Consider the following 12276-nt stretch of genomic DNA (forward strand, 5'->3'; position numbering starts at 1 on the left):
TAAACGAGGAGGAAGCGTAAGTTTTGGAGACAACAAAAACGGTAAAATAGTAGGATCAGGCACCGTTGGAGGTAATCCCACTATTGAATCTGTCTCCCTAGTCAGCGGACTCAAATATAACTTACTCAGCGTAGCTCAGCTATGTGATAATGGAAGAAAAGTTATATTTGACGAAACTGGATGTAAAATATATGAGGGAAAATCAAATGAGTTAATTTTAACTGCCCCTCGGATAGACAATGTCTTTATGCTAAACCTCGAAAAGAAGTTTTCAAAAACTGTATGCTTAGTCACAAAGGAAGAAAATTCCTGGCTATGGCACAGGAGACTTGGTCATGTAAGCATGGACCTCCTGGCCAAATTAGCAAGAAAGCAATTGGTTGAGGGACTGCCTGAACTTAAATTTCAAAAAGATCAATTATGCCATGCCTGCCAAGCTGGAAAACAAACCAAGCAATCTTTTCAAAGTAAAAACATTGTCTCAACTAAGCGTCCGTTAGAAATGCTACACTTGGATCTCTTTGGTCCAGTCCAGCCGCTGAGTCTGGGTGGAAGAAGGTTTTCCTTGGTTATTGTAGATGATTTCTCTCGGTACACATGGGTTATCCTACTGACCAGTAAGGATGAGACCTTTGAGACATTTTCAAACTTGGTTAGAAAAATTGAAAATGAGAAAGACCTAAAATTAGCTCATATCCGTAGTGATAATGGTGGAGAATTCAAGAACCAGAAGTTTGTTGACTTCTGTGAAGCCAGCGGCATTGACCACAATTTCTCTGCTCCTAGAACGCCTCAGCAAAATGGGGTTGTTGAAAGGAAGAACAGAACTCTGGTTGAGATTGCTAGGACAATGCTGGATGAGCATAGGCTTCCAAAGTATTTTTGGGGAGAAGCTGTCAACACAGCATGCTATATTCTGAATAGGGCTTTAGTTAGACCTATACTTAAGAAAACCCCATATGAACTTTGGAAAGGACGAAAGCCCAACATTGGATACTTTCGTGCCTTTGGCTGTAGGTGTTTTATTTTAAATACCAAAGATAGCTTAGCCAAATTTGATTCAAAAGCTGATGAGGCTATCTTTCTAGGCTACTCAACAAACAGTAAAGCATACAGAGTTTTTAATAAGAGAACTCAAGCATTAGAAGAATCTATACATGTGCAATTCGATGAAACTAACCCTGCAGGAAGATACCAGCCGCTGACAGAAGATGAACCAAACTCAGCACCTGCTGATCAAGAACCAGCCACTGAGTCCTTCATAAAACGGCTGACCAAAAGTAAGAGTGAACCTAAAATTACTTTCACTGACCCATCTACTTCTGCAGAGAATGTTGAAACACAGATAGATCAAGACACAAGTCTACCAAAGGAGATAAGAGTCCCAAGAGGGCATTCAGAAAATGCAATTCTTGACTCAGCTGGAAATACGCTGATGATAAGAAATCAACTAAGGAAATATCTCGGCAATGTAGCTTTTGTCTCAGTACTTGAGCCGAAGAACTTTGCCGAAGCTGAGGATGACGAATTCTGGATGAATGCCATGCAAGAGGAACTCAATCAGTTCAGGAGGAATAATGTATGGGAGTTAGTGCCACATCCTAGGAGCCAAAAGATCATTGGAACAAGATGGGTCTTCAGGAACAACCTAGATGAGCAAGGAAACGTAGTCAGAAACAAGGCAAGACTTGTAGCTCAGGGCTACAGTCAGCAAGAAGGTATAGACTACGGTGAGACCTTTGCCCCAGTGGCAAGGCTAGAAGCTATTAGGATTTTATGTGCATATGCATCTTACATGAACTTTAAACTGTTTCAAATGGATATCAAAAGTGCCTTTCTTAATGGAGTAATAGACGAGGAGGTCTATGTAAATCAGCCTCCAGGGTTTGAGGATTCTAAGTTCCCAAACCACGTTTACAAACTCAAAAAGGCTCTGTATGGACTCAAGCAAGCACCACGTGCTTGGTATGAGAGGCTGACCAACTTTTTACTGACTAGAGGTTACGTCAGGGGTCAAGCTGATACAACCTTATTCATTAAGAGAAAGGGTAAAGATACCCTGCTGGCACAAATATATGTAGATGATATTATATTCGGTGCTACTAATGAATCTATGTGCAAGGAATTTAGCAAACAAATGCAGACTGAATTCGAAATGTCAATGATGGGAGAACTCAACTTCTTCCTCGGACTTCAAATTAAGCAAGGAAAGAATGGCATATTCATAAGTCAAGCTAAATATGCCAAGGAGATATTGAAGAAATATGAACTAGAACATTGTAAGCCAATATCCACTCCTATGGGCACTGACACTGTCCTTTGTGCCGATGAAAATGGTAAGTCAGTAGACAGCAAGTTATACCGAGGTATGATTGGCTCTTTACTTTACTTAACAGCAAGTAGACCGGACATTCAGTTCTCAGTATGTTATTGTGCTAGATATCAAGCTAACCCTAAGGAATCCCATTACATAGCTGTAAAAAGGATCCTTAGATATTTGCAAAGCTCAGTAAATGCAGGTCTGTGGTATCCAAATACTCATGACTTTACACTCATCGGATACACTGACGCTGACTATGGACGAGACAAGCTGGAAAGAAAAAGCACCTCTGGAGGATGCCAATTCCTAGGAAGCTGTCTTGTATCTTGGTTCAGCAAGAAGCAGGCGTCAGTAGCCCTGTCCACAACTGAAGCTGAGTACATTGCTGCTGGAAGCTGTGTTGCTCAGGTCCTTTGGATTAAGCAATAGCTTGAAGATTATGGTGTTCAAACAAAGACAATTGAAGTCAAATGCGACAACAAAAGTGCAATTGACCTCTCAAAGAACCCAGTTCAACACAGCAGGATGAAACATGTCAGCATAAGACATCACTTCATCAAAGATCATGTACTCAAGAAAGAAATCAAGCTGACTTATGTGCCAACAGACGAGCAACTTGCTGATATCTTTACAAAGCCTCTAGCACGAGAGCAATTTAGCATACTGAGAGAAGCAATTGGTATGTTTAATCCTCTTCAGTAAATTTATGTGCATAAATGATTATTGAATGCTGAATGAATTACATGCTGAATGATTTATTGTTTGCTGAGTATGTCATTGAAACTGACTGAATATACAATACTGAGTAATCTTGCACACTGAGTAAATTAGTTTTCGAACTTGAACTAAAAACCATCCTTAAAGAATGCACTGACTACTTAGAATATGAAACGTTTATATCAACAAACGCTAAGTAAAAGCACTTATTAGCATTTAATGTCACTACACGCGAAGTGACACCTGTACTGCGCATGCGCCGAATAACGTCTTAATAGTGTCATAAGTGTCAGGGTTTCTGCCGATTGGACAACCCAGAGCAAAACTGGATAAAATTCAAACGGAACCCTAAACCATAAAATCTATAAATAGTAAATACTAACCCACTACCCTCGTCACATATACATTGAACCCTAAGAAAGCTTCTAAATTTTCCAAAGAGCTTCAAAACTTCAAAAATGTCTTATAACGAAAGTTATTTCTCTCCAACTCTCAAATCCTCTGACCAGGCTGGTCCTTCAACTAGCCTAATGAGAAAAATGATCAAAGTACACTCTTGGGCCAAGAATCAAGAGGTACTAAGGAGTCGATTCTTCCATCCTGATTTCATCTCTTCAGAGACTCCATTCTGTGAATGGATCAAAAACAACAAATGGACAGGTCTCTTCTCTCTTTCCGGTCAAACCTATCCCACAATGGTGAGAGAGTTCTACTCCAACCTGCATGTTGATGCAGATGACTCTGACTACCTAGAGACCACAGTCAAGGGTCAAAAGATAGTGATAACCCCTGAATATCTAGCCACATTGCTAGAGATACCAAATACAGGGATTCAGTTCAGGACAACAAAGGAGCCGATACCAAAAGCCATCGCAGAAAAGATGAAGGGGTTCTGTAAACCTAGAAACTACAAGGGAGAAGTACCCAGCACCTGCATGGGCAAAAATCAGAAGATGGCCCACTTCTTGCTGACCAACTTTATCTTCCCTAAACTCAGCTCTCCCTCATCTGCCTCTAACTTTGAACAGTGTTTCATCTGGCATATGCTGACCAGCACTCCATTCAATCTACCTGTATTTCTGGTAGGAGCCTTTCAACGAAGTGGAAGGAAGCTCCAATTAGGTTCTCTCATCACCCGGATAATACAAGACCAGAACATAGAAACTGTTGATGAAATAAGTTCAACAGGAACTGCTATCACAGCACGTCTGCTGAATGGACTATCACATAGCCAACCCCTGAAAGGGTATGATGAGAATGAAACCTCTGAGGAGGAGGATCCTATGGCTGAGGGTGAGCAACCCATTGGAGAAATGGAAAATCTGACAAACCTGGATGCCATTATAGATGATGTTATGGCTGAAGCTGCACACACTGCTGATGGTACAGAACCAATCAATGAACCTCCAACTGAGAATCCTTCTACTATGCCATCTGAGGTTGCTGAAGCTGAGAAGAAGAAGAAAAAGGGAGCATGCTCGAAGGATATTCATACTGTCCCGAGAAAGATAAGGCTGATGGAAAGAAACAAGAGGAAAGCTGATCAGGACCTAGCTGAGTCAGCTGAGAAGAAACTGAGAACAGATGAAGAACCTGTTCTTGAAGGCCATGCTGCTCCAGAAGGGTCTCCATAAAATCAAGCCTCTGTTCCTCCAAGAGAGAAACAAGCCAAGACCCCTGCAAGTCCAAAAGAAGCTCCACTTCCACCTCAAGCTCAAAGCGACTCAGCACCTGCGGTCAACACGCCTTGTAGTCCTGTCACTACACAAGGCACTCAGTGTGAGCCCACTCCTGCCAAATATGCACATCTAGGTGCCACTGAGTCAGTACGGCGTGTCATCGCCTCAGCTAACACTCTGCTTCAAGAACAAGCCCATCCTCCACCAACTCATGCTCAGTCCTCTCATCCACCTGTCACTCACCATATTCTGCGTGAAATCCATGATTTGATCAATCACTTCTCCTCTGTCCAGCCGCAGCCACCACCACATGCTCAACTGACCAAAATGACCGAACTCATACTGACTATGGTCAGTCACATGAATTCCTTGGAGGGTCAAATACGTGTGCTGCAGGATCAGGCCAATTCTCCTGCCCCTACCGTTGATTTGCCTACTGCTGATGCTAGCAAAACGGGGGAGAAAAGTGGCAACTAAGGAGAAGGAACTCTAAGTGAAAGAAACTAGAGACTCTAAGTGAAAGAAACTAGAGTGTTAGAAGTTAGGAAGAAGAAGTTTATTTTGTTATTTCGTTATCTTGTTTTGTAATGTTTTTCTTGTTTGTTGTTTTGTTTTAAACAATATGCCTAACTTCTGAAATACTTGCATTCGTATTTAAATTATTGATTATTCATCCATTAAATGCCAAGTATTATATAAATGCATGCTGCATATAAATGTTTGAACTTATCAAATATAAACCATTGAACAAATGATTTACTCAGCGCTCCGTCACTATACATCACTTCCGCTGAATACCGAGTAAAATAGAATATGACCCATAAGCTGACCTATAACTGAAAACTGATCTTAGGCTTATTCAGCTAAACCTTAGAATGTTTAGAATAAAACTAAGTCAGTAGTTCTGTCCTCACGGGGGAGTTCACTTAATTGAAAAGGTCAACTATCATGGGGGAGCACATACTGAGTTCCTTGCTGATTAGTTTTGCCAACATCAAAATGGGGGAGTTTGTTGAAACACCTTTCCACAAGATTTTGATTTGACAAAATTAATTAAGTGAAAGTAAATATTCTACAACACACTAAGTTTAAATGCTTTGATTTAGTGTTACTAATGTGTTTGTTCAATGTTGAGTTTATAATTTATCATAAAACATAAAGATCATAAGGCTCAAGCCCTATATGGAAATCAAGGCCCAAGTCAAACAAGCCAAAGACCACTCAGCCCACGTATCTCCAAAACGTCGCCGTTGAAGTGATGAAACGCATGCTGAGTAAAGAAGGATCGAGAAGATCCACGTAGACAACTTCGGTATGAAGCTGCTGAGCTGTCTCGACAAAACGTGCAAGACAGCTGCTGACCATAAGACAGCTTCCAGACAAAGTATTTCCCCATTTAGTAAAGTTCAGAAGACACAACAAGCTGTCTGGTTGACGTTACCCAAAATGGTGGAACATACTGACACACTGACCGAAGAACAGAAGACGCTGGAATCTGATTGGCTAAAGAGAACTGCTGGCAGACTCAGTGAAAGTGACTTGTAGCCGTTTCCCTCCAACGGTTATTTCGAAATTCGAAATAACCAGAAGCTCTCATAGCTCTCTATAAATAGAGCATTCAGAATCCACATTCTTTAGAGAACTTTGAGCAAAAGCCGGTACGCTGACCAAACGTATATAAAAGTTCTCCATCAAAAGCAAAGAAAAATTCTTACACTACAAAGTCTATTCATTTGTGTAAAAGTCTAGAGTGATTGTTTTTCAATCATCTAAGGTGTTCTAGCAATTGTTGTTTAGGACAAAATCTTTATCATTTCTAGAAGTAGAAAGGAGAGGCTGAGTACTCTGTTTTAAGTACTCAACGGAGAGATTAGGATTGAGTAGAAGTATAGAGGAAGGTACTCTTGTCATACTCAATTGCTGATATTGTAAAAGGTTTGAGGCTCTACCTTTAAAGAGCTCAGTAGAGGATTTGAAATCTCGGAAGTGTTCCGGGGACAGGACGTAGGCTTAGAAGAAGCCGAACCTGAATAAATCTGCTGAGTGAAGTTTTCTTAAACCTTAACTCCTTATTTATATTGCTTGCTTAAAACAAACTAAAACTGACCAAGTAAAAGAGGTCAAGCTGAGTTGTGCGCTACAAACGAGCAGGTTCAGGAATAGACTCTAAGTGCTATTTCCTGACCTAAGCAACGAAGCTGTCCTAGTCACTAGTTGACTAAGCCAGTGTCTTGCTGAGTGTTAAGTGCCGCTGTTTTATAAACTTTTCTTAAAGAAAAGAAATCTGCCCAAATTATTTTAAAAAGGTAAAATAGTTCCTAACCCCCCCTTGGAACTATATTTGCAACCTTACAAGGGACCAACATTAAGGATGCAATTAAAATCTCCAATCACTACCCAAGGAAGGGAAGCATCTTTAGCCAGTCTCCTCAATAACTCCCACGACTCCCCATGTCTACTCCGGTCCGCAAACCCGTAAAAGCCAACTAATCTCCAATCCCCCTGGGCCGAATCAGAAATAATTGCCTCAATATGGTGATCAGAAAAACTTTTAACCGCTACCTGAACTCCTGCCTTCCATAACAACGCTAAACCACCACTACGACCTCTTTTACTCACAGGGAATGCTCCCTCAAACTTCAACTGTTGCTTTATTAAACTTAACCTCTGATCCTCCACTAGTGTTTCCATTAAAAATATAATACTGGGACTTTGGAAGAAACAAGCTCCTTTAGGGAGCGAACTGCCCGGTGGTTTCCCAAGCCACGACAGTTCCAGCTTAAGCAACTCATTCTCCCCGGTGGCCCTGATCCTTAGGGCTCGCCGAAACATTTTCTTTAAGAATCCCCTTATCCTTTCCAGGAACAGTGATTCCCCCCTCATGTCTACCCTCTCCTTCCTTCTCTCTAACCTCCCCCCTGACCTTCCCTTCTTCTCTTTCTAATATTGTTTAATTCCATCTCCGTATCCTCCCCCTTATCTCCCCCTTCCTCCCCCTTATTCTCACTTCCCTCATTTTCTTGAGGAACCTTAAAAAATGGCCCTGAAACAGGGCAAATCAGAACCTCCCTCTCCCCTTCCCCAACATGTCTGGTCATTCCCCTCGCCCCTCTCCCTCTCCCTGTGTTAGTTATATCCCTCATGACACCAAATCCTCCTCCCCTACCCCCTCCAAACCCCCTTTGATTCCCTGCTATACTGCCCCCAGTACTCTCTTAACCATTTCGCCCCACTTTGATCCCCTCCTCTTCTTATTGGGGCCTTAAGCCATTCCCCCCATTCTCTCTATATTTCCCCCCCATGCAGATTAAAAACTCTTTCACAAAAGCGTTCCGTATGGCCCAGGCAGCCACACACATAGCAGAAAACCCCTAACCGTTCGTACTTAAATGTTGCTAAAGACCAGACATTTCCTGTGCTCTTTAGTTTTTTAAATCTCTTCAACGGGCGCTCACTGTCTAGACTGACTCTGATTCGTATAAATTGTCTATGGATACCAGTGTTATTATTCAAATCATATTCCTCAAAGGACCCCAGGAAGTTGCCTAACTATTTACCTACTATCTCAGACATAGTCCCCACAGGTAACCCATAAATTTGCACCCAGATAGAGTAATTCAGTAAATCCACATCGTCCACATGGACACCAAAATTCCAGACATTCATAATCAACACGTAATTGTCAAAAGACCAAGGACCTCCAGCTAGCACCCTATCCTTATCAATCGGGTGGAGAAATTCAAATGAGTAAAGGTTAGGGCTTACCTCTTATTTCAACTCCTCTGACTGGTCTCCACAGCACTGCCATTCTGTTTTTCATGCTCAAGAAGTTGAGCGGTCTGTCCGCAGCAAACCATCCCAAAAATCAGAGTCCCGCATCCACCACCACTTCTGCTGCAGGCGGCACAATCAGATCAAGATGCCCCCCTTCCTCTCCCTCAATTCGGAGCCTCTCCAATTCCCTATCCATTGGTCACAACAATGAAATCCCTGCCCCCTCAGATCGAACCGCACAAATCACAAGCAAATTGAACCCCAACACACAATCTCCAGTAAAATTCAACCACAGCACACAAATCACAAGCAAATTGAACCCCAACACACAATCTCCAGCAAAATTCAACCACAGCACATAAATCTCAAGCAAAAGTGACACACAACATACAAATCACAAGTAAATGAGTTTATCCTGGCCAAGTTGAAACACAACACCCAGTTCACGAGAACAGAGAGGTCGACGCCTCATTGCGCAAAGGAAATCCGCCGCACATCGATCCTGCTTCGCCGTCGTCTCCACCACAAACCGACGCCTTCACTCAACACAGCAGCCCCAAATTCAAGAAACCATACCTAGATTCATAACAGATCGACACAAAGAAACCCACACGAGCACAACAGGCGGCACAAAAACTCTCCCAAAAGCGGAGACAACCTTCACCAAAGACGGAAGGACACTCTCACCGGCGACAAACGATCGGCGACGGTGCGACCCAGGTAGCACAGGCGGCGACGGCGACGGCGACGCGTCTTATACCTATATCTTTTTTAACAAACACTTCTAAAAATTTTAGTTTTTTTTTTTAATTTTTATTTAGTAATTTCTCTCCTGTCCCTCCCAATTTTATTTTTTTATTAATCATTTTTTAAAAAGATTAATAATAAAACAAATGAATTCATACATAAAATTGGATTAAATTGATGTAAGCAATTTTAAATGTCATTTTGAGCTTAGTTTACACGTGAACATGGTTTATAAAGTGGCACGTAATCAAAGAGCGAAACTCATATGCCTCTTGTCATAAATCAATGATTGTTTTGAAATCAATAAATCAATAATTGGAAGCATCATAAAACGGCTACTCTATCTATTCTCATTGTGAGACCCACACCTGACCTTTTCATCCATCTGACTAGGTCATCAATAACATCAAAACGCCATCGTTTATAAGAAATAAACAAAGAAACAAAACACCGCACCGTTCCTAATAACCGTTATAACTTATAATACTCCTTTCTTTTTTTCAATCACCCACGCGCCCATGTCTTCCAAATTCCAACCGTTTAAACCCCATTTCTTCTTCCTTTCCCACCCAAAAAAGATTCCCACTTTCTCCATCTCTAATGGAGTTTTAATTTCAAGAACTCTACTTTTTATCTTCATCATTATTAACTCACACTAAAACCTTAATCAGAAAAACATTCAATACCTATTATGCCTCCAAGAAAGCTTCATGTTTTCGCTCTTCTCTTCGTTTTCTTCAATTTCAAACACCCCTCTTTTCTTGTATTCGCTAATAATGTCAGTTTTGATTTCTCTTTTTTGTCTATCCGAAACCTCACTCTTCTCGGCGACTCCTATCTCCGGAACGGTGTAATTGGTCTCACACGTGATGTTACCGTCCCTTCTTCAAGCTCCGGTACTGCAATCTACAACTACCCAATTCCCTTCTTCGATTCTGAGTCTAACACCACTGCTTCTTTTTCAACAAGATTCACTTTCTCCATTGATAATGTCAATCCGAGCTCCTACGGCGATGGGTTAGCGTTTTTCCTTTCACAGGACAACCGAATTTTGGGAAGCGCCGGTGGGTTCTTGGGTCTGGTTAATTCCTCTCAATTGACGAAAAACAAGTTTGTGGCTATCGAATTTGATACTAAACACGATACTTATTTCAGTGATCCAAATGATAACCATGTTGGTTTGGATATTGATAGCCTTGAATCGATCAAGATAGCTGATCCAATCTTGAAAGGTATTGATTTGAAGAGTGGGGAACCTATTACTACTTGGATTGATTACAAGAATGATTTGGGGCTTTTAAAAGTTTTCATGAGTCATTCCAAGTTGAAGCCCGCCAAGGCAGTATTGAGTGTGCAGATAGATCTTTCTGGGTATCTTAAGGAGGCTATGTATGTTGGGTTTTCAGGCTCTACTGAAGGAAGTACTGAACTTCACTTGATTCAAAGTTGGAGCTTTAGAACCTATGCATTCCTTCCTGTAAGGCCAAAAGCTCATCCACATAATGTATCTGATAGTTCTGTAACAGTAATGGTGCCTCCGATTTCGAGGTCTAATCATAAGCATAACAAAGTGCTTGGCTTGGGTCTTGGGATTGCTGGTCCAGCTTTCTTTTGTGTGTTCTTGGTGGTGTTTGGGTATTTTTCTATCAAGAAGTGGCAGAAAATCCAAGTTGTGAAGAGCCTTAAAGCAGAGCTGGTGACAGGGCCAAAGGAATACAATTACAAAGAACTGAGTTCAGCTACCAAAGGGTTTCATTCCAGCAGAATTATAGGCAGAGGCTCATTTGGGAATGTTTATAAAGCTCATTTCGGAACTTCAGGCGATGTTGCAGCAGTGAAGAGATCAAAACATTCACATGAAGGTAAAGCAGATTTTGTAGCTGAATTGTCTATTATTGCTTGTTTAAGGCACAAAAATTTGGTTCAATTACAAGGTTGGTGTGTAGAGAAGGATGAACTGTTGCTTGTGTATGAGTTTATGCCTTATGGAAGCCTTGATAAGATGCTATATCAGGAACGTGAGTTTGGGATGTTTTTAACTTGGTCTCATAGGAAAAAGATTGCTGTCGGTTTAGCCTCTGCATTGACATATTTGCATCAGGAATGTGAGCAGCAAGTCATACATAGAGACATTAAGACTAGTAATGTAATGCTGGATGGGAATTTCAATGCCAGGCTTGGTGATTTTGGATTGGCAAGGCTTATGGATCATGATAAGAGTCCCGTATCAACACTTACTGCTGGAACAATGGGATACTTGGCTCCTGAGTATCTTCACTATGGAAAAGCAACAGAGAAAACTGATGTTTTTAGTTATGGTGTGGTTATACTTGAATTGGCTTGTGGGAAGAGGCCAATTGAGAGAGACCCAGAAAGCCAAATAATGGTGAATTTGGTTGACTGGGTTTGGGGGTTATATGGAGAAGGGAAGATCATTGAAGCTGCTGATGAAAGATTGAATAAAGAGTTCAATGAGGAAGAGATGAAGAAGCTTTTACTTGTGGGATTGAGCTGTGCTAACCCAGATAGCTTGGAGAGACCTACAATTAGAAGAATTCTGCAGATCCTAAATGGTGAGGCTGAGCCTGTTCTTGTGCCCAAGACAAAACCAACTCTTACTTTTTCTTGTGGTTTACAGTTGACTCTTGATGATATTGTTTCTGATTGTGAATAATTGCAACTGCTTGGGATTTTTTTACCTGACTGGGCTAGAATTTGGATTGTTTGATTCTTTCAAAGTTTTGAAGCAACTTATAATGTTGCTTGTTTATGTAAGAGTTCACTGTCCTTAGTTCAATACTATTCTATTGAACATATGCTAGTTTCTGTAACACTTCTACTCTAAATGTAAATTTGATCTTTTCTATCAATTAACAAGTTTTCTTCTGTTGCATCTCTTCTTCTTGCTTACAATGCATGCTTAACTGACAGAAAGATACAACATAGTTGAATTAATTTGATGAAAATGTGGACATTTCGATATCTTGTTGGCTTGAAACTTCAACTATTAAATGCTTGCTGTAATTCTTCATCTCCCTG

At 41.0% G+C, this 12276-nt stretch overlaps 1 protein-coding gene across 1 annotated transcript; it reads left to right on the top strand.

The window, feature by feature from the left end:
• Nucleotides 1–9759: 9759 nt before the first annotated feature.
• On the top strand, nucleotides 9760–12119 carry LOC136219260 (probable L-type lectin-domain containing receptor kinase S.7). Its single transcript, XM_066006593.1, has one exon. It carries the CDS (start codon nucleotides 9929–9931, stop codon nucleotides 11909–11911), a length of 1983 nt encoding a protein of 660 aa, XP_065862665.1. The 5' UTR covers nucleotides 9760–9928; the 3' UTR covers nucleotides 11912–12119.
• Nucleotides 12120–12276: the final 157 nt, after the last annotated feature.

This window comes from Euphorbia lathyris, chromosome 2 (assembly GCF_963576675.1).
Source record: "Euphorbia lathyris chromosome 2, ddEupLath1.1, whole genome shotgun sequence".
Classification (NCBI taxonomy): domain Eukaryota; kingdom Viridiplantae; phylum Streptophyta; class Magnoliopsida; order Malpighiales; family Euphorbiaceae; genus Euphorbia; species Euphorbia lathyris.